Source organism: Lepidochelys kempii, chromosome 2 (genome assembly GCF_965140265.1).
Source record: "Lepidochelys kempii isolate rLepKem1 chromosome 2, rLepKem1.hap2, whole genome shotgun sequence".
NCBI lineage: Eukaryota > Metazoa > Chordata > Testudines > Cheloniidae > Lepidochelys > Lepidochelys kempii.
In genome coordinates, this window is record NC_133257.1 from 189,450,811 (window position 1) to 189,474,188 (window position 23,378).

The 23,378-nt window shown below is 43.8% G+C and overlaps 1 protein-coding gene across 1 annotated transcript; it reads left to right on the plus strand.

The window, feature by feature from the left end:
* The first annotated feature begins 11,685 nt into the window (after positions 1–11,685).
* Positions 11,686–22,772, plus strand: CLEC3B (C-type lectin domain family 3 member B). Its single transcript, XM_073329512.1, has 3 exons — positions 11,686–12,594; positions 18,690–18,788; positions 20,699–22,772. Exons 1-3 carry the CDS (start codon positions 12,489–12,491, stop codon positions 21,097–21,099), a joined length of 606 nt encoding a protein of 201 aa, XP_073185613.1. The 5' UTR covers positions 11,686–12,488; the 3' UTR covers positions 21,100–22,772.
* The last annotated feature ends 606 nt before the right edge of the window (positions 22,773–23,378 follow it).

Consider the following 23,378-nt stretch of genomic DNA (forward strand, 5'->3'; position numbering starts at 1 on the left):
GAGGGTTGGCAACCCTAATACTACTGCACACTCGAGAGGTCATTTCTAAAGCATGTTGATGTGCTTGACACCACCTGGCCAGTGTGGACCCTGCTGAAGCACACTAAAAATTCCCTAGTGCTCATTAACATAGTGCTATTTGCAGTAGGGAACTTTTAGTGCATGCCAGCAAGCTCTACATGTGCCAGTTAGCATCCAGCATGTTGGTGTGCTTTAGAAATCACACCTCTCTTGTGTGGATTTTAGGTCATGGGGCCACCCCACTGAAGCAAAGAAGAGGGGCCTAATGTAGGTCAATAATGCTGTGAAAGGTGTTCTTTGTTTTGGCTTGGTGGAACAGGGATTGGTTTGATATTTCCATGCTTCTATGTCTGTGCATATACAGATATAAAGTACATATATAGCAGACTCACCTAGAGTAGCAGCTCCAGGGTCATGAACCCTTTTTGTGGTAGTTCATGGCAGAGTTAGGTTTTGTTAAAGCGGTTTCAACTTAGCTTCCTCTTCTACAGTCCCTAGTACAATAGGGCCCTAAACTTGGTTAGGGCCTCTAAACCCTTAATTTATTACAAAATAGACAGACAGCACCACTGTCTACAGAGACAGCACCTAGGTGGCGTGGGTTAGTTTAGGGCTTCATCCTGAAATCCTTCTGCATTAACATTAACGGGAGTTTTGCCTGCAGAAGGTTTCCAAACGGAGAGTAATCATTGCATTTTAGGCCCAGTGCCTCAAAGGTATTCAGGTACCGAATTCCCATTGAAGTCCATGAGAGTTAGATGCCTAAATACCTTTGAGGATCTGGGCCTTAATAGACTATTTCACCAGTTCTTTTAACCGGCTGCTGTCCTCACCCACTACCTGACACCACGAGAGTTTTCAGGGGCCCCCACAAGAGTTTTCAGCGGCCCTTCGGCAGCGGGGGTCCTTCCGCTCCATGTCTTCGGCGAAGTGCCCTGAAGACCTGAAGCGGAAGGACTCCCGCCGAAGACCCCAGGCCCCCTGAATTCCCTGGTGGGAGCTCAGGAACTGGAACACCAAGAACTTTGACCCTGATTCAGCATGGTGCTTATTCACATGCCTAACTTTAAGCATACAGATAATCTCATTGAAAGTAATGGCATTCCACGCGCTTGAAGTGAAGCATGTGCTTCAACACCATCAGGGTTTCTGTGATACTAACTTCAGAATAACCACTCCAGAAAAATCCACAGATAGGTGGGTGTACTCCTCAAAATAACTAGGCAGACTGCACATTAAATCATGGCTATAGATATGCCATGGTATACATTTTTTGTCACCCTTATGGAGCAATATAGCCTAGAGGGACAGGAAAATTTGTTTTCCCATCTGTCCTTTTATTAACATTGATGATCCTTTAGATCCAACTAGACCTACTGTTAAACAATCAGAACTGTGGATAATGAGACTCCTACCCTTGGAGACCATGGGTACTGTGACATTCTAGACCTTGGGGGAGTGCCCTGTAACCCCCATATTCCTCATTTATATATAATTGTGATCTTGCATATAAAGCAGGTCAGGTGAGGTATCGGGGAAAAGTTATGATCTGCTGAAAATCATTTCTCATAACTTCATATGCATTAATGATATACAATATGGATAGAGAATTGTGTTGTATGGCTGTCACTAAAACATGCTGTATATTGGGGAATCAGCTGGATATTAGCTCCCCACAGGCAACAGCAAGGAAAGTAACCAACTCCCAGGCGGGGTGTCAAACAACCCATCAACAGCCTTTGTCCAGCTAGGGAGCTACAATGCAATGACTCACCTGCATGAGGCCGCACCAGGGGAATTCTCAACCTTACCTGGAGACTCAGCAATGCACACCAGACATACCTGGCCTTGTGCTCCCCAAGCACAGGGGGCTGAGGGTATAAAACAGACACTTGGGCCACATGCTTGGCCTTTCTCCTGCCCCCACCTACGCTGCAAGCAACAAGGACACTGAGAAGACTTAAGACTTCAACAGAGGAGACTGGCCCAGCTTTCAAGGGTGAAATCTGTGTACTAGGACTTGCAATATCCAGAGGGGTGAGAAAAATTGCTTAATCTAGAGGTTGCCCAGTCTAATAGGGTTGAGAGTTTAGACTGTGTGCTTATATTTTATTTCTTTTGGTAACTAACTGACTTTTTGCCTATCACTTAAAATCTATTTTTTCAGTCAACAAATTTGTTTCACTGTTTATCTTTACCAGTGAGTTCATATGAAGTGTGGGGCAAATCTGCTCAGGTTTGCAAAGGCTGGTGTATATCCATTTTCCATTGATGAAGTGGTGAACCAATTAATACATTTGCATTGCTAATCTTGAGCAGTGCAAGATGGTATATTCCTGAGGTAGTGCAAGGAGATGGCTGGTGCCTTTCCCTGTGTGATTCATGAGTGGCTCTGGGAGCATTCATGCAATCTAGCTGGGTGTGGGGCTCCACATGCGGGTGTGCTGAGTGATAATGGCACCTGGAGGGGCTTGCTGCTTGTCACTAGCAAGGCATTGTGAGAGAGACAGCCCAGGCTGGAGACAGTTAAGGGGCTACAATGGTCCCACAGTCCCAGGCAGGGCCGTCCTTGGGCAAATTGCCCCACTTGCCCCCCACTCTGGGCGGCCCTGGTCCCAGGTTGCACCCCAGGGAGCCCATCATAGATACCCTGCAGACCAGAACATCAGATCAGCTAGTGCATGCCCACATTTCTTATTGCTAGCTAGTAGCTATGCTGGTAGAGTGATCTGTTTCTGAAAACAGAATCAAGATTAAATCTGTGTTCTGCAGAGAATCACCACTTGGGTAATTGAAGCCAAATGGAGGAGCTAGACACACATGGGTCTAGGTCTTTATGGCCTACTGAAAGACACAATGCACCCACAACTCTAATTAAAGAGAAGTCACCAGGAGGCATGTCACCTATGCTAAACAACATGGGAGTTAAGCTAGATCAAGTTCAAATCCCTCAGTGACAGACCACAATTGTCTGTAACTACTGACTGGATCTTCTCTTCAAGGCAGAATTGGAAACACTGAAGGGCCGGTCCAGACCTACGAGAAAAGTCCCTTATTCACTGAAGCAACAACCTTGACTAGTGTGGTCCTAATGTCAAAGGAAATCTGGAACCTAGACTGCAATTTTCTTAAGAGGTCATTGAGTCCTACTGCACCTATAATAAATCACACCACACGCTTTCCCTCTTAGGGGCACCACACCTATAGTAAGGGGCTCATTTGGTTACCTCAGGGAATGAGGAAGTTAGCTAATTGATCCCATTTAATTAAAAAAAAAAAAAAAAAAAAAAGAAGAAGAAGAATTAATATTCCAGGGCTGGCAAAATGGGAACCATTTTCAGGCTGCAGAGTCAAAAGTTAGGTTCCTGAATCCATAGTTAGGTAACTGGTTTTCAGAAGTACCCATATCGGCAGATGCTATTGATTTCAGGGGGATTTGAGAGGGAGACCACTTTCAGCTAGGTACCCAGATCTGAACCTTTGGAAATTTAGGCTCCGTCTATTTTTGTCAGTCAGCAGGGCTTCTGAATATTGAACAACAAGGATATCCTTGCTGTCCTTGCAAAAAGATGCCAACGCTCAACTATTTGGCTGCTAATGATTCCCAAATGACATTTTTCAACCACAGTTCCATCTACTGGAACATTTTAATAAGTACAGGGTTATCCTCTAAGCTCTATGTACACCTCTCATTGACGGCTCCCATCATCCTGCTTCAGAAAGAGAAGAGATGGACCATATGGACACCCAGAAAATGTCAGGCCATATTTGCATTTGTGCAAATCAATTGATTCCATCTAAGATTTGATGTTCTTTGTCTGAGGCATAACAATTGTTTATTAGAAAAGCTTCAAATGCCACAGCTTGAAAACCAAAACCATTGTAAGCTTTTTGGGGATGTCAAAGACAGACCCCTTTCATTGGGTCTCTATTGGATCACAAGGGAGAGCTGGTTCTTTCACCAGGCTAGTTCACCAGGTACACCCCCATGAACACCAGACCCTATTAAAATAAAGGGTCTCTCTCTATATTTGGGAGAATGTTTTGTTTGATAGTCCCAGCATTGCCAAGCCCAAGCGTTCAAAACTAAATTGGGATTCAACACCCTTTATCTCCAGAATCACGAGCTTTTAAAAATACATGTTGGGAGGGGTTTTTCCAAGTTTGTTTTCCTTCTGGTTTCTGAGACTTTCGGGGGGGGAACTTAGGTCACATTTTCAAGCTTGACTTTATAATCACAAGGGCTGGAAACTTACTTTCATTTTTAACTGAAAGCTGGGCTTCTCCTGCCATCTTTTGACTCCAGCAGCTGGGGCTTTAAGCAGAACCCCCTCTCCCACAAGTATTGAGAGACTCGTACTAAGATGGTGAGTTGGTGATGGTGTGGCCCAGGACTCTGCTTCAGGTGTCAATTTTTGTTTAGATAATGATTTGGCTATGCTGATGTTGAGACAGAATTTTATCGTAGGCCTGGCTAACTGTTCCAGGGGTGCCTCAAACCTACAAGCTTCCCCAGGGTTTGAGAGTTGGACTTTAAAAAAAGAAAAAAAAAAAATCTGACTGCAGCTTTCTGTTAGCTTTAGGACATGGTGAGCAGGCACATAAAGGAGGGGAAGGATAATGCAGAAAGAACAAACTTGCTTCCTCACCACAGGAATGGGGGCGGGATTCCATCAGCTCAGCTCCTTTGGAAGCAAGGAGAATTGAGAGGTTGCAGAGATCTTGTGCTTTGCAGATTCCAGCTCTATGCAGAATCCCTGTGGGCAGTGTATGAGTGGGTCCAGTTTAGGAACTGAGGTTTCCCCTCTGCCCAGATCCTTTTGACCTTTGCCTGTTTGAGAATGGAGGTAGGTAGGCTATAGAAACTGCTCCAACCATTAGTTGGAATAGAAGCCCCGGAGTGGCTTCACTGTTTGCTCCAGGATTTATAGAGAAGGATTCCTTCCCTCCTGCAGAGCTCCCCAGCACCAAGGCAGATCCTTCAGACTGGGGATAGAGTTTTGGACTAAGTACCAGAACGTCAGATCTTCCACCATCATTCACAGAGACCACCCATTTACCTTAACACTGTTGCATTTATACTTTTTAAGATGTCTTCTCCCATTGGGGCAGCACTTAGGAGTTCAACTCATCTTCAGATTTAATCCTCCCTCTCCCCTGGCTTTAAATTCTACATTTATATAATCTACCCAGCTGCCCTATTTTCAAATCCTCTGTCTTTGGGCTTGATCTTACTTGCAGCCGTATAAATCAAGAGTTCCACTGATTGCAATCAATAGAACACAACAGCATTAGCTTAGCTCAGACAGTGGTCGATTCTAGTGATTTTCCCCTAACCTATTTCATCACTGTCTGGTTTGGAATGTCTGCTGCAACTTCTCTCTCTGCAATGTTGTGCTGTTGAGACAGAAATCCTGTTTATCCCCAGAGCAGATTCGAAGTGCAAGCCTCTTCACGCTGGCCCAGCACTGTGCCGAAAAGACTGTCTCTCTCTCTCCTTCTCCTAGTCTCCACACCCATTCAGGTCTTTCCATTTTGGTTCAGAGTACCAGCAACTGTGCTAATTAACTCCATACCTGGTTACCAATCTTTGACTCATCTAGTTCACCCTACTGCTGTTCAGCCAGATGCACTCTATCACGTATTGGCTCATCCCTACCTGCTCCTTTCCTAGGGCTAAGCTCAAAATAGCCTCTGATCTCACTGCCCATTTCCTAACCTGGCTGGGCATGACATCACAGGCGTCTACCATCACCAGAACTCTTTAACCTCCTTTCATAGGTCTTATTCCAGTCATTATCTTGCCATCCCTCCAAATTCAGCATCCTGGTCTATTTACCGAGTCCTCTCTCACCCCCACACTCTCTTCCAATTGCTTTATTCATTTCATCCTGCCCTGGAACACTTTCTACACAGACATTTTATTTTTCACTTAATTCTATTTTTCATCTCAGACCACACTTTCTCTGCTGTTGTTGGTCACCGAGTATTTGACCAGCAGACTTGGCACTATATCTCTGGAAAGGGCTCATGTATTAAAGTATGGATCATAATGATCTCACTGACTTTATGTCTGGGCCAAAGAATCAGCTAATCCCATAAGACGTCATTGGTCTATAGATTATTAAAATTGAATGAAAACCTTATGTGCAGTGTTTTGCTAGACACAGAGAGCACCCCTATATTTTCAGTCTAAAGTGACTTTTATTACAGAATAAGAAAAACAAAACCAAAATTTAAGGCTTCATCAGAGAGCACAGATCATGCACCTCTCTCTGCTGTAACAGGCTGCAGCAGCTCTAAGAATAAGATGGGTGCTGTCTCTGCGGACCAGCTGCGCCCTTCAGAGCTGAAAGCTGCAGTACACAAAAAACAAACGTCACTGTTTCATAGCTATACACACCATGGTATGGATTCACCTGTGTGTAAACCAAATAAACTGTTCTATTTGCTAATTTTAAGAGATATGCTTATTACTGTCATGAACTACACTATCCTCAGGAGGAAAGCAGTTTCAGTGCCATTCTGGGAATTTAATATATGTGGAATAGAGATATAACAGCATCCTCAGGGAGAGAGAGAGAGAGAGAGAGACTGTTTCAACAGAGGGTAGAATATTTTCTAGGCTCTTTTCATCGTTCGTCTTTGTCTTGGATGTTCTTGCCACTGATGTAGTAACATACACGTCAAGGCAACAGACAATGGTCAAAAGAGTGTTTTGGGACAAAGAGTGTAAAGGGACAAAGATGGGTTTTCATAAAACACTTCATTTTGGTTTTGTTTAGCAGTGTGGTTCTTTATGGCCTACTGGCTGCTTCTCTGATCAGTTCTTAAGTCAAGACATAGATAAAAGAGATGAAGGCAAGATTTTTTACTTCCTGCTCTTGGGCAGCGTGAGCCAGAGCTCAACATTTCTAGCCTCAACCCAAGGCAATAGAAAGGGTTAATCGGTTGTTCTCTCCAGTTTCCTGCACTGAATGTTGTATTTCAATTAATAACTTTCAGTGTTAATTATAGAATGCAGAGCTATTGTTTGATTTCTGATCCTGTGGAACAGAACGGCAGAGCTGCAAAAGCAAATAATAGAATATCAGGGTTGGAAAGGACCTCAGGTAGTCATCTAGTCCAACCCCCTTGCTCAAAGCAGGACCAATCCCCAATTTTTGCCCCAGATCCCTAAATGGCCCCCTCAAGGATTGAGCTCACAAGCCTGCTGGGTTTAGCAGCCCAATGCTCAAACCACTGAGCTATCCCTCCTCCCCCATACATTTCAAGTAAATTATTCCTGCTGGTGTGGGCCCTGGGCCTGTTCACAGCTGAATAGAGATGACTGCATGTCCTGGTTTTGCCTGAGAGCTTGATTGAATCATTGAGCTGTGATGAATTTTGGACAGGTGGCTTCTTTCATGATTGATTTAATTTCTGTATTAAATGCAGCCAGCAGTCAAAATGGCTTGGACTAAGGAATCAGCATAAGGAATTAACAATAAGACAAATACAACTGTTAATACATTTCCAATGCCTATTAGCGCTTTACGAACACTTTTAGCTGGCTTTAAAGCAATCAGAAAAAAATAGTCTTGAAAAGAAACATGTAGGGTTCCTTGTTAAATTCTCATCAAAAGCCATACTCGGGCTATAATTTTCAGTCTAGCTAGGGTCCTTCTCTCTCTTTCTGTAATTTAGTTTCCATATGGTGAGGTGTAACATTAATTACCTATTTTTGTAATAGGCTTGGAGATCATCAGAGGTACAATATAAATAATCAGAAGGGATCACAGGTGATACTCGTAAGACACAGTAAGTCTGTCTGGGACACTGACAGGTGCCACATAGTCTAGAGGCATTGGGAGAGTTGAGCCTTTGAGTCTACACAGAAAAAGTCTTGTTCCTGTGGCAGGTATCAGAGTGACAGCCTTGAAGACTGATGTCCCCTGTGCACAGAAAGGGAACAGTATTAGCAGCACCAGCAAAAGCTCCACCCATGCTGCCCTTCAAGCCTGCCTTAAAAGTCACCCTGTAAGTAGTCAGGCTCAGCAGAGACAAGACTAACCACCACCAGTGCTGATCACGGCATTGGTTTGGGGCGATTTGAGCACTTGTCTGCTAAGAACTGTGCTGAGACTCATGCTCACAGGCCTGGGGGTCTCAAACATTTTATTTACTGTGGGCTACTTCTTAAATTGAGCTATTTCCAGACCACATTCCTTCCTACTGCTACACCTTTCCTGCCAGCACCTGTGGAAACATTATTAAAGAGTCAAAACCAAAACAAGCTCACCTTTTCTACAAAGCTTTGTCTGGGGGATTCCATTCCTCCACTTTGAATGTGTGCTGCTGATAGCCTGTTCCTCCCTCTAAGGCTTTATATTTTTTAGCAGCTAATCTCCTCATTCTCTGCAGCTGCAATTGCTCCAGTCTGCCAGCCACTTTGCAGCTGGGTTCTGTCCTCTGTGTGGGCTCCTCTCCTGTTTAACGTTAAGGGCTCACAATGAAAATACCTGACACAAAAAGACCCAAAGCAGCCACACGGAACCTGTAGCCTGGGATCAATATCTGGTCTGGAGTACAGAAGCTAGACAATTGTGAGGATCCAGTAAAGTGCACTAGGAGGCTGCTGTTTACAACACTGATCTGTCTTTTTGGTCGGTGAAACGCATAGGCCCAGTCCTGCTGCTCTTGACGTCACTGTCAAAAACTCCAGTTGAATTCAGGAGGTGTAAGGTTGGGTCCTGGACTAGCAATTATTTAAGAAACAAACAGAGGAAAATCATTACCAATGTACAAGCTAGAAAATGGTTCTCTTTGGTCAGACAGCAGCATAATAGTGCTGTATGACCACCGAGCCACAAAGAATGCTTGGCATTCCACTTCCTTTGATGCTAGGAGGTATGGTAAGAGATCACCCTGGCTTAACCAAGAGACCCTCAGTGACCTGAAACTCAAAAGAGAGTCATACAAAAAGTGGAAACTAGGTCAAATTACAAAGGATCAATAGAGGGACAAGCATGTACGGACAAAATTAGAAAGGCCAAGGCACAAAATGAGATTAAACTAGCTGGGGACATGATGGGCAACGAGAAAACATTTTACAAATACATCAGAAGCAAGAGGAAGACCAAGCAGAGTAGGCCTATTACTCAATGAGGAGGGAAAGACAAGGTGTTACATGCCCTTTTGGTTTCTGTTTTCACCAAAAAAAAAGTTAGCAGTGATCAGACAATTAACATAGTGAACTTCATTGTAAATGGGACAAGATCTGAAGCTAAAATAGGGAAACAAGAAGTTAAGAATTACTTAAACAAGTTAGATGTCTTCAAGTTGGCAGGGCCTGATGAAATACATCCTAGAATACTTGAGAAACTGGCTGAAGAGATATAATGTCCTTCTTTGACTTGTCCATAGGGGGGAGCAGTAGATGTGATATACCTTGACTTTAGTAAGGCTTTTGATACTGTCTCACATGAGCTTCTCATAACCATAGGGAAATATAGTCTAAACAAACCTAGTACAAGGTGGTACTCAACTGGTTGGAGAAAACATACTCAGAGAATAGTTATCAATTATTTACAATCAAGTTAGAAGGGCATATCCAGGGTGGGCAAACTTTTTGGGCCAAGGGCCACATCTGGGTGGGAAAATTGTATGCAGGGCCGGGCAGGGGGTTGTGTGTGCGGGAGGGAGTGCTGGGTGTGGGAGGGGGTGCGGTGTGCAGGAACAGGCTCAGGGAAAGGGATTGGGGCAGAGGAGGGGTGTGGAGTATATGAGGGGGCTCAGGGAAGGGGGTTGGGGTGCAGGAGGGGTGCAGAGTGCAGGAGGGGGATCAGGGCAGGGGTGCAGGAGGGGTGCGGTGTCCAACAGGGGGCTCAGGGCAGGGAGTTGGGGTGCCCGGGAGTGCAGGGTGCAGCTGGGGGCTCAGGGCAGAGAGTTGAGGTGCATGAGGGGTGTAAGGTGCAGGCAGGGAGTTGGGGGGCAAGGTGCAGGACGGGTTTAGGTTCCAGCCCAGCGCCGCTTACCTAAAGCAGCTCCAGGGTGGCAGCGGCACGCACTGGAGCCAGAACAGGCTCCCTGCCTACCTGCCCTGGCCCCACGCCACTCCGGGAAGTGGCCGGAACCACGTCCCTGCGTGGCCCCTGGGAGAAGGAGGGGCACAGGGCTCTGCATGCTGCCCTTGCCACGCCTCCAGGTACCTCCCCCGAAGCTCCCATTGGCCATGGTTCCCCATTCCTGGCCAATGGGAGCTGCGGGGGGCGGTGCCTGGAGGCAAGGGCAATGCACGGAGCCCTCTGCCCCCTGTCCTGGGGTCCCAGGGACATGGTACTGGCCGCTTCTGAGAGCGGCGCAGGGCCTGTGGCAACGGGGGGCAATCCCGCAGGCCAGATCCAAAGCCCTGAGGGGCCGGATCCAGCCCGTGGGCCGTAGTTTGCCCACTGGCATATCAAGTGGGACCCCATAGAGATCTGTCCTGGGTTTGGGTCTATTCAATATTTTCATAAATAATTATGGATAATAGCAGAGAGAGGACACTTATAAAGTTTTCAGAGGACACCAAGCTGGGAGGGGTTGCAAATGCTTTGAGGACAGGATTAGAATTAAAAATGATCTAGACAAACTGGGAAGATTGTCTGAAATAAATAGGATGAAATCCAATAAGGACAAATTTAAAGTACTCCACTTAGGAAGGAACAATCAATTGCACAAATACAAAATGGGAAATGACTGCCTAGGATGTAGCACTGCAGAAAAGGATCTGGGGTTTTTCATGGATCACAAACTAAATATGAGTCAACAACGTAACGCATGTTTGCAAAACAAAGTGAACATCAGTCTGGGATGTCTTAACAAGTGTAAGCAAGACACAGGAAGTAATTCTTCCGCTCTAATCAGCACTGATAAGGCCCCTTTGGGAAAGACATGGACAAATTGGAGAAAGTCCAGAGAAAAGCAACAGGTATGATTAAAGGTCTAGAAAACATGACCTGTGAGGACAGATTGAATAAAATTGGGGTTGTTTAGTCTGGGAAAGAGAAGACTGAGGGGGGATATAAAAGGATGTTATAAAGAGGAGGGTGATAATTGTTCTCCTTATCCATTGGGGATAGGAGAAGAAGCAATGGGCTTAAATTGCAGCAAGGGAGATTTAGGTTAAACATTAGGAAAAGTTTTCTACCTGTCAGGGTACTTAAGCTCTGGAACAAATTACCTAGGGAGGTTGTGAAATCTGTGTCACTGGAGGTTTTTAAGAACAGTTAGAAAAACACCTGTCAGGGATGGTCTAGAATAATACTTAGTCCCGCTTCCCTGCAGGGGACTGGAACGTATGACCTATTGAGGTCCATTACAGAGCTACATTTCTATGATTTTATCATTTACCAATGCAAAACTATGTTGAAAATTATACTAAATGCCCTACAGCCAGATCAGACCTTGTGCAGCTGCAGGCTCCTCTGGCCCAAACGAAGGGGAAAAGGGACCAGCCCCCTTCATGGTATTATCTCCCATTCTTCCAGGACATAGTGAGCCAGCATGTGTAAGGGGTGGGATCAGGAGAGGAAAGGATGATGGAAACACATTGTTCCTCCCCTCCACCCCCTGGGGAATCCCATCCCTCAGAAGCTGGTCCAACTATATTAACTTCTGAGATTGTTCCCAGGACTGAGGAGATGGAACAATACTTGTTCTCCACTATTCTCCTCTAACTCCCATTTCTCATGGCAGCCAAGGGTTTCAGCCTGCAGGGAAAGCCATGGCGGAGAGTTGGAGAGAGCTGAAAGGGGGCAGATGGGCAACATGGAGGCAGGGGGTTTCCACGTGAATGGCCCTGGCCTCTAGTATCAGGGAATCTGCAATGTCCGGGGTCCAAAGCCCTCACTTTATTGCAGGCAAGGGGCAGCCCATGCCAAACAATTTGGAGAAAATACCATGATGAGACCCTCCTGTTGTTTTCCTGCTGAAAGGAACCCTGTGGGGGATCCTCATGGGAGGGGACAATCTGGGGTCCCAGCTATAGTCTTAGGAGCCAATTTTACACTCATTTGGCATCCCGAACTCCCAGTGATTCCAATGGGAGTTTGGGATGTATCAGGAACACAGGATCAATCCCTTACAGCTTTACTGAAATCCACAGGAAATAATTCAGGGCACAATAAACATCTATATTTTTAAATCACTAACCAGGTTAATTTGCCTCACATTCTGACATGCTTAAAACAAACACCCTAAGAAATAAAAGAATCATCCCTTTTTTCCTTTGTCCACTGGAATTCTTTGAACTTTCTCTAAGCCCAGGATACTGCATTTGTCCCAGCCCTCAGTGGAATTCTCTCTCCCTCTCGTCCCTGGAACGCTGTGAGCGAGTCTGGAAGGATTTCTTGGACAGACATTTTTGATTAAAGCCTGTGTTAAAAAGGCTGGCTCAGGGCAGATCAACACCACTCCAAATCCACTCGGTCAGGAGCAGCAGCAGAATGAAGTTTCGAGGCGCCTGCTTGCTTCTGTGCCTCTTTTGCCTTGTGCAGGTTACAGTCCAGCAAGCCTCCACATCCAAGCAAAGGACAGCGAGCTCCAAGAAAGGTAGGGAGCTGGGAAGGTTCATTAGGTGGGCCTGTATTTAACAGCATTTTATCAAAATTATTCTAAAAACATATAGACTTTAACAGACCATCAGCTTGTTTTCCTACAGGATTTTTGGACCATCCTGTAGAATTCTATAACAAGGAAATTTAAATTCTATTGCTTGTTTAAAAAAAAAATCCTCCCAAAGTTATTTTCTTCTATTGAGTTGTATAGGATGTCCTCATAATGAACCATTTGTTCTAAAATTCAGATAGCAACATACTATATATATTATCTCTATGTTTCTACCATTTTTTCCTGTATAAAAATCTCATTTTAATGATCCTTAATTTCCCCCATCCCATTTTAAGAGGAAAATAAAATGACAGAAGGGAAAGAGTTGATGTAAATTCTGAGGCAGAGTAGACAGAATATTTTCTCCAAGAAATAGAGGAAGTACATAATTTCTATGATTATATAACTTTATTAACAAATATCAGCAATGGTCTCCAAATCCTATTTTAAAACATTTGCCTCAAGTGTATATTAAGTTGTACTCCAGATACATCTAGTGAAGAGTAATCATTAGCAGATAGAAAAGGAGTACTTGTGGCACCTTAGAGACTAACCAATTTATTTGAGCATAAGCTTTCGTGAGCTACAGCTCACTTCATCGGATGCATACTGGGAAGTATGAAGTGAGCTGTAGCTCACGAAAGCTTATGCTCAAATAAATTGGTTAGTCTCTAAGGTGCTACAAGTCCTCCTTTTCTTTTTGCGAATACAGACTAACACGGCTTTTACTCTGAAACCTGTCATTAGCAGATAGTGTATAGAAAAATAAATGCACTGGGGTTTACTCGCCCATCCCTGTTTCTGCACAATGCAAATAATTGAAGGACGACTTGGGTGAGTAACTGATGACCACTGTGAGCTCACTCCAGCCCTTAGAATTTGTGGGGCAATACTTTGGGGAAGACAGTTTCACAGCTGTATCAGACTGTTCCTCCAGATATTTGAATTCCTTTTAAACATGGAATTTTCATCTTGGAGCAAACCTGAAAGAAGATGTTTAAACAAACCATTTACTTGGGCAGTCATTTTCTGTAGTCTCTTCCCAGTTTGGTTATTTTTCCTCAGAAGTTTGTATTTGAATGAGCTTTTCCTTGTGCTTGGTCTTTCAGTGAAGTCCCTAATCATGTTTATTTTTTAAAAAATATTGCAGTAAGGGTCCAAAACACTCACTCACCTCCTCTGGTGCAGTGTGTGTGTGTACACCTGCTGGTACAAGTTGGGGTGTGCAACACCCCCCCCACACACAACTTGTACCAGCCGGTGCATTTGTGTTTCTCAGAGGAATTTTGCTTCACTCATTATAGCAATGGAATTTTTCTCTTTGTAATTGTTTGCTGACAACTGGGCTCTTCAGTAGGATTGGTTAAAAAGTTTCCATCACACTTTTCCTCAATGGAATGAAAATGTTCACTGAAAATGTCTGCTTGCCTCCAAAATTTTCATCCACGCTCCAAAACTTTTTGGCCAAAACCACAACATTGTTTCAGCCTCTGGCACTTTTCAGCCCAAGAGTTTTTTGATTTTCAATGAAAAGTTGAAATTCTCCACAGAAAAATACCAACCCATTTACCAGCCAGCTCGACTCTTCAGCAGTGGCAAGCTGGAGGTCCAGGCCTCTCTGGAAAGTTTTCCCCACTAATAAGAGTGGCCAGCATTTTTCAGATTTCAGCAAAGAAAGGGGAGGAAAAAAAGTTACAAAACTGAAACAATGAGGGAGGGAAGTGAAAATTCATGACCAATCAGCTCTACACTCAGGGACATTGGAACATTTTGTATAGTGGGGGTGCCGAGAGCCATTGTACCAAACTCTAAACCTTGTATAGGATGGAAACAGCTTCAAGCTGTGGTAGCTAGATTAAAGGTTGCGTGGCTATGCCTACCTGAGCTTTAACCACACCCCCCTTTGCAGTGGAGACATACCCTTAGCCATTGTCTACACTACCACTTACTTCGGTATAAGTTATGTTATATGCTATTTATGCTATAAATCAGGATAGATTATTTAAAGACAAACAACTGAACAGGAATAGTCTCCATCTGAATCTTAATGGATTTCTTCATGGGGTTCAGTTCAGATGAGTGTATTACAGGTTGTCTTCACTGTTCAATTATACACAGGTTCCATAGAAACGGCTTATCACAGATATTTGGGCAGGGGAATGGGGAAAGTTCTACCAACGTTTGCGGTTACTGTGACCGCTTTTTAAACAATGTATAGGCTTTACTATGATGTCCATAGGCTCTGTCTATCTTTGAGACACAAATTAATCCTCACAACAGCACTGTGAGATAGAGAATAGTTCTTATCCCTATTTTCAAATGGGGAATTGAGGCACAGAGAGAGTAAGCTCTCTCAGGTTCACATAGGAGATCAGTACCAGAATTGGGAATTTAACCCATACCTCCTGCTTCCCACTGCAGTACCTTAGCTACACAGTCTTTCTTCCTTGACGGAGTTTCCCCCTTCCATTTATGAATGACATTATTGACCTCTGCCTCATTCAGCACAGAGGATGATGGTGCACTGTGGCTGAATCAGGGTTGTGTAATGAATGTGGCTGTGGTCTGGGCCTTATTTTTTACAGAAGTTGGAAAGGCACGTAGTGAACGAGGCAGAAGATTGCGGGAAGAGAAGTGAAGGTCCCGTAGTTAAAGAAGTTGAATGGTGCCCTGGAGAATTGGATGCTAACCCTGCCTCTGCCACAGAATTCCTGTGTGATGCTGGGCAAGTCACTTAAACCAAACTTTTCACAGTTGGCTGCCAGTTTAGTGTTCCTCATTTTCTTGGTGCCAGATTTGCAGAGGTGCTCAGTGCTCATGACTGCAGGGAGAATTGCTGTCACCCTTGGCAGATGGGGGAAGTGAGGCACAGAAGGGTTAAGACAAGTAAGTTTCCCAAGAACCACACACAGTGTTTGTGGCAGAGCCAGGAATAGATGCCAGAACTCTTGTGCTTTAGCCATAAAACCATCCTTCCTCTTTCCGTCGTAGTATGTTGGGTTAAGGCTACTAGCCCTTTCATTGCTAGGAAGGCTCCCTTACAATAGCAGCTGTATTAATGAGAAGTTTCCCACGATGTGTTTTCCTCAAAGGTACCAAAATAATAACTAATGCTTCAGTGTTAATGGAACCCATTAAAGTTAATTGAGCAATGATTAAAGCAGTTTAATACACTCCTCTTGATGCTTTTGTTTCCTATTCATGACACGTTATAATCTTCACCGCTTGTCTTTTATAGGGCTTTCAATGTTGCTTTCCAACTGATCTCATGTAGTAACTCTGCTTACTTAATCAATTCACCAGAGCCAGCATTTCCAGGATAGACCTGGACTAAGGTCTGCATGCGTAGATTGTCACATTTGCTTTCACCACATTAGGTTCCCCCATAGAAACACCACCACATTTATGGCAGGATAGGTATAGAAATAGTTTCTTGGGAGCAGCTGTATAGATACAGTGAATACCACCCCGTTATTGTCCTGTTTGCTGCAACATCAAAGGGATAAAAGCTCAATTATTTCTAAATGAGAGTAACCAGAGTACCAATTAGTAGCTGGTTACAGAAGTTGCAATTACTCTAACTAAGCCATAGATCAGTGACATTAGTGGTAATGGCACATTTAATTACATGGGAAATGGCTTCAATAGAGTGACAGGAGAGTACCAAAGAAGAACTAAATATTGTTTTATAATCTTATCACTCCTAAAGGCCAGATCACCCCCACCCCCAGAAAACCCCACATAAGGTACAGAAAATCAGGAGGGAAACCTCATGGAGTCTCCACTGGATCACTTCTTTGGTGAGAGTGAAGTATATAATCTGCATAAATGGACCAAATGATCTTGTCTCCAAAAACAGACTTCCCATTTTTAATAGTGAGGGCCAGTAACCATCCGGAACAGTGATCAGACCAGCTGTTCATCACAGTCCCTTCTGGTCTTCAAATCCAAGAAACTCACGGATCGCTAGGGGGCCACCGAAGACAGGGGCCATCCCTGTGGAGACCTCATAGCTTCTTGCTCCCTCACCCCTCTCTGGCAGGCCAGCTCCTGCAGAGCCACCACTACTAGAAAATTGCCCTTCTCTGGGAATGTCCACACAGCAGCTGAAGGTGAGATTTGCAGCTTGGGGAGGCATACTCCAGTTAGCTTTAATCAGGCTCACATTCTAAAAACTGCAGTGAAGACACGATGACACAGGCTTCCTACTGAATACGAAGTCCCGTTCATGGTCTCTGTCATGACATTCAAAGCCCTTAATGGGACTGGCCCTTGCTACCAGTGACGCCTCTCTCCCAGCATGACCAGGACCTATCGGAAGAACTGCTCTCCACTGGAGCAATGGACAGGACCGGCTCTAGGCACCAGCAAAGCAAGCATGTGCGTGGGGCGGCACAATTCCAGGGACAGCATTCCAGCCACCCTTTTTTCTTTTTTCTTGGGCAGTTGCGCTCTCGGAGCTTGGGGTGGCAAATCTTTTGCTTAGGGCGACAAAAAACCTAGAGCTAGCCCTGGCAACAGAAGTGCCATCCAATGGGATTGGAGGCAGCGCATGATCATGGGTGACAGGGGAAACTCTCCCAGGAGCTGGACCAAAGCTACAGACCAGGCTTGCAAGAGACAACAACCATTACGGGCCTCAGTCTCTTCACGACTAAATGCAAAACTCATCTCTCTGACTTGCCTCTCTCTCAAAAAGTTCTTCACACCCCACTTCAAGAAAATGAACTAAGCCATTGTCCCTATGGGAAAAAAGCAAGAGCACAAGATTTGGAAGGGGAGGGTTCAGTAGTTTGGAGGGGCTCAGGAAGTATGTAGATAGAGATCACTAGATAAAATAAACTAGTTGGCAGAGGGGTGGGGAAGGAGAAAGAGAGAGAGAATCTAACCTTGCCCAGGGCTCCTAGGAGTGCTGCAGGGAAATTGCACTCGACTCCAGAGATGGGGTGGAGTGGGACTGAGTGCTTCATATTCTTCTCCAGCAATGGAAGCAGAGAACAGTGCTGATCGCCTCTGGTGAGCATCCAGTACTCCATCAACAGTGGGAGAAAAACGGATTCTTAAGCATAGATAAAACTATTACAGGGACCCTACTGAACACAATGACTGTTTCCAAAATCCATTCTTCCCCTAAGAATCTTTGCTGTGTGGAATTCACTACCTGAAAGTTTTGTTCATTCTCACTCATTGGAAAACTTTGTGGATTCTTCAGTTTCTTTAACTACATATGTAACCATGGTGTCTCACTCAAACTTCGGTATGACCTTACTATTCCCCTACTAGAATTGTAGTGTATGGAGTAAACAGTTTTGAAGAGTCTGAAGAATGAAACACATAACAGAATACATGAGTTTTAGTAATAGATTCAACTCAACCACACAAGCAGGAACCAGTGTTCTCTAAGCAGGAGGAACCCATTCCAGGTGATTCTAAGCAACTCCATCAAGGATATTGAAGCCTGATATGCTCTGCTAAAAAAGACATACTTGAGAAGCATTACACCATTAGAACATGCTGTCAGTGGGCAGAGAATACTTGCTCAGAAGCTTCTGGGAACATATTAATCCTTTGGTGTCTCAAGGATTACATACAAATCAAATAATTCTTTAAAGAGTTCGGAGAGAGCCAGAAGAACTCTGTTAAGGACTTCTTCGACAATTCCCTTCTGTTTGTATTATTGATCCAGGAAATTGATCCAAAGTTCATTGAAATCAATGGAAGGACTCTTATTGACTTCAGTGGGCTTTGGATCGGGTCCATAGTTCCACAAACTGCCCCTTTACTGTCCCAAAGTAGTAACACAGTCCATACCCCAGTAGGGGAATGATGTACAGGCACAAGGTGGTAGTGTATAGGCCACTATAATATAAATGCAGTGGCAGGTGGTCAGCCTGCAAAAGAATGCACTGCAGAACCAGTGTCTTTTCAGGAGTTTTTGAAGGAGGAGAGAGAAGGAGCTCTGGTGACACTAATAACCTCAATTGCATTCATTAGATGTACATGAAATGTTTGCGTTCATCTCTTGATTTGTTCCACAGATGGTGTGAGCCTCAAAATGATTGAAGATCTTAAGGCTCTGATTGACAACATCTCCCAGGAGGTGGCTTTACTGAAAGAAAAGCAAGCTCTTCAGACAGGTAAAGAGCTCATTGTTGAATACACAGTTATTGCTTTGAGATCGGTGCTAATTAAAACGTGGTTACAATCTCTCTGTACATGTTGACAAGGGTGTGAAGAGAGGTCCTAGTGTATTTGGGTTAGAATTCCATCATTAATGATGCATTCATAATTAGATTAATGCTATGTGTGGTATTTTCACAACATTTTCAGACAGATGGAGCTGCTCAGACTTTTAATGGCATTAACTGTACAGTACGTGGCTCAATAATTCTTTATATGCTGGAACTTCTCATTAGAAATATTGAGAGTTTTACAGTGGCACTAAATCAGACGGACAAGATCAGTGAGGTAGTATCGTTTATTGGATCAGCTTCTGTTGGCGAGAAAGACAAGCTTTTGAACATCACAGAGCAATTCTTGAGATCTGTGTAGCTCAAAAGCTGGTCTCTCTCACCAACAGAAGTTGGCCCAATAAAAGATATTACCTCCCTCACCTTGTCCCTCTAATATCCAGGGACCAACATGGCTACAATAACACAGAAAGCTAACTCAGACGGTCATTTTTTCTTCATCAGTCAGAAGGATAGAGTATAGGGGATGCTGTACTTTAATATTTCCCACAGTTTTCTCTTTGCTGTGCAGCCAGCCATCACCCTTCTGTCTGAACCGCACTGCAATCAGATCACGTTAGCATATTCTATTATTATTGTTTGTAATACATTATTGCCTCAAATCAGGGACCCAAATCAGGGCTCAGAGTCCTGGTGTGCTAGGACACATAGCAAAAGATGGTCCCTGTTCCAAAGTGTTTACAATCTATGTATTCCACACTAGTATCATGTGAAGAACTTCCACCGACATCAGTAGAAGGTGTGTTGGCAGATCATGCAATAGACCTGAGACCCACAGTGTGGCTTAAAGAGGAGAATTTTGTCCCATATCTAATGATCTTCTTTGAAAAAGAATATGGATTAAATTTAGATTTCAGACACAAGTCCAGGTTCAATGGGACTTTAAAAAACAGTTTGAATATTCATACATGGCTCCTATTAGGGTTTGTTTGTTTTTAAATAAGGTGCCCAGAGGCTTTCAGTGCTTAAAACTTTAAAAATGTGTAATTTCTACTAACAACTATATCATTGTGAGAAAGTAGAAAGTTTAAAAATTCTTAGCAATGGGGCAAGGAGGAAATTTTTCTGAAGAGCTTAAGTTATTCAAGTGCAACATTTCTGATCAAAACCTGTGAAAAAGGGAGTCTCTTTCATGCTTGCATAACTCAAACAGCTGCAGCAAATATGCACAAGTTTTCCAGAACTCTGCAATGTTGTGCCGAGACCAAGGATGAAAAAGTTTAGCCCACAAGGAATTTATTTGGGAAAGTTTAGGAGCAACTTAAAACAAGGGGAAATGGGGATTTGAGTTCTTGCTTTCTATTCAAATTTGGAAGGCTCATGGACACAGCTGGGGTTCCACATAACCATGTTTACTAACTATATACAACCATACAAGGCCTCACGACATACATACACTGCTGCTCTGACAGGGTATAGAAGACAGGGTGGCCCATTATAGGGCTTCCAAACTATTTAAAGGGCTACTGTAACCCATGCCTACTGGACGTGGTGCCCTCTAGTGGTACCTAGGTCATCTAGAGATTAATGAGTCTGCTACAGCCTTAACTAAGAGCAATGTGGCTTTAAGCTCAAGCAGTGAGGCTCATGCATTTAGCTCCAGAGGTCCCAGGTTGGACTCCCCTGACGATGACCAGGGGCTGTCAGTGATACACTACTACCCAATTCCTATACAGGGTGTGAGAATAAAATTTTGAATTCGACTGTAACATTTGCTACTGATGACCCCCTCTCAGGCACTGTCTTTACAACATGTTCTTTTTCTGTTTGTACCTGGTCTTTTTGTCATTTCTTAGTGTGTTTGAAGGGCACTAAAATTCACCTCAAGTGCTTCCTTGCGTTTTCTGACACCAAGACATATCACGAGGCCAGTGAAGACTGCATCTCCCAGGGCGGCACCCTCAGCACCCCCCAGAACGGGGATGAAAACGACGCGCTCTACGAGTACATGAGGAAGAGTATTGGGTCAGAAGCAGATGTCTGGCTTGGCGTCAATGACCTGGCAGCTGAGGGCAAATGGGTGGACATGACAGGCAGCAGCATCCGCTACCGGAACTGGGAGACTGAGATCACCACCCAGCCGGATGGTGGCAAACTGGAGAACTGTGCAGCCTTGTCAGGGGTTGCCATTGGCAAGTGGTTTGACAAGAAATGCAAAGATAAATTGCCATACGTGTGTCAGTTCATGATTGTGTAACAGCAGGGCTCCTACTGCTGACATGTAGGCCAGGTTATTCTGTTTGGCATCAGGAATATATATAAATAGTTTATCTATTTGCACATAAATACATTATATATATATATATATATATATATATATACACACACACAAATAGATAAACTGTTTGCAAATAAAGTCATCATGGCCTAGTAATGCATTAGAGCATGTTAGATCTATGCTGCATTTTAATTGGCTAAAAGCTACTTCCAACTCCGTAGCAGCTGCATTGTTCCTTACTAAGGCATGATTTATAGATATATTTTTTTACATCAGAAACTTATTAGGATGGCTTATGTGATTTAATAAAGAACCAGTGCAACACTCTAACTTTGCATATCATAGAGTAGGTTACGTAAGCCTCATTAAATTGTTGCTGTAGATACTTTTCCTGCAATTCCCTTTCCATTATTGCTGATTTTATCAAGCTATCCATGAACTAATCAAATATTTTCCTCCTGCCGATTCATGGCCCAATCCTGCTCCCCTTACTCTGGGAGTCTGGAGTCAGGAGAGACAGTCTGAGCTTTCATTCAGTGAAATCAGAATCCAGTATAATCGAGATCAGAATCAGTTTCATGCTGATGAACATGTTGTTCCAAACAGTAGGGTCAGTTCTTCTTGCCTGACTTTGACACTTACAATAGAGACTACTTGCAGAGTAAAGTACTACTGAGACATTGGCAGGGTTGAGCCCTCTGATAATAGGACATCCTCATGCGAATTAGAAAGAAGTAGACTGATCTATAAAGAAGAAGAGTGGGATTTTCAGAACTCAGAGTTGACCTAAAGTAAATTGATTTCAATGGGAGTGGTTAATCCAGGTGCTTCTGAAAAATCCCACTGGGAAGCTTTATTTTGGAGAAAGTACTGATTATTTACTAACTCATTCATTAAAATATAGTTTGATAAGATGGCCATTAGCTAGGGTCTTTCGGAATAGTAGCGGTATAAAAGATAATTGAATCCCAAGAAAATCAGATTTAGCCTCTTTAAGGATCATGTGATCTATTTTAGCAATGGACTGTGTTGCCCTAGCTGACCCTTGTCATCTGATTGCATAACTGAAATGCTCTCGTATCTGTTGCTTTTGTTTAATGTCCTCTCCACTCAGGGCCAGAGTTTCAGCTGGTGTCAATCAGTGTAGCTTCGTTTGCTCCCCTGGCTTCAAAGGAGCTATAATGATTGACATCAGCTGAAAATCTGGTCTCGGTATTTGTTTTCCAGGAAGAGGATTATATTTCAGTAGACATATTTGTTTTAAAGAAGCAATGATGGAAAAATAATGGCAGGCCTGGACCATGACAGTTTAATGAGGCTTTGATAAAATTGTTTTTCTTAGAGTTTGCTGAAATGTATCATTGGTTCTTTAAGACTGCTGTGCTTGATGATAACCCATTTAGTTGAGGTTACTTATTCCTTGCACTGTCATGCAAAGGCCTCAGATGTAACATGTTCTTCTAAAGCCCATTGGAGAAATATTTCAAGTCACTGCTTTGTTTATAAACAACATGAGCTGGGTGTCTTTCAGAATTGATAGCAGGAGGGCCAAACAGGAAGACAGTGCATACTTCTGAGCCTACCATTACTGCCAAACTCTCTGCTGTTCACATGACTATAAAATAAATCTATATAGCTTTGCTCAGAGAATAAAGTCAATTGATTTTAATGGAATGCTTTCTTCTCCAGCTGCTAGCGTTTCCTTTCAGAGCCGCTCCCCAGACCAGTGTGAGGATCAGAGACATTAAAGATTGAAAAAACCCGATTACATGGCATGGTTTGCAGGATTCTCTCATGTTATCAGGCTATATACACATACTATATATTTCACATGCACAAAGACAGGGATACATTCAGTGAACCCTTTTATAGCAAACTGGGATTTCCTTCCCTCACCATAAGAGAAGTTTTACTCCAATAGAAAGGCCTGCCGGCAAAAGACCTATCTCCTCTCTCCTCACCCACCCCCAGGAGTGGTGGCAGGGCCTCTGGTCACAAGAGGCACTGGTAGCTTTGGCTGGGGGCTTCTGGAAGGCTATGTCTTCACTGTGAAGAGGGTGCAGCCCTATCAAGGCCAACTCCTCTTCCTTCCACACTGGGAGTTGCTGCAGCAAACAATGGGAACCAACACTTCCTCCTGGTGCTTCCCCCTCCTAGGGCAGTGGCTGCTTCCTTCTCCCCTTCCTCCAGCTGAGTGGAGAAGAGACAACATTCCGCCTTAGAATGCAGAACTGAACACCTGCCTGGTGGGCAACAAC

Coding starts and splice junctions, on each gene's coding strand:
- CLEC3B (XM_073329512.1), top strand. CDS start 12,489: ATGAAGTTTCGAGGCGCCTGCTTGCTTCTGTGCCTCTTTTGCCTTGTG. Junction 12,595..18,689: donor GACAGCGAGCTCCAAGAAAG/GTAGGGAGCTGG, acceptor TTTGTTCCACAG/ATGGTGTGAGCCTCAAAATG. Junction 18,789..20,698: donor AAAGCAAGCTCTTCAGACAG/GTAAAGAGCTCA, acceptor GTCATTTCTTAG/TGTGTTTGAAGGGCACTAAA.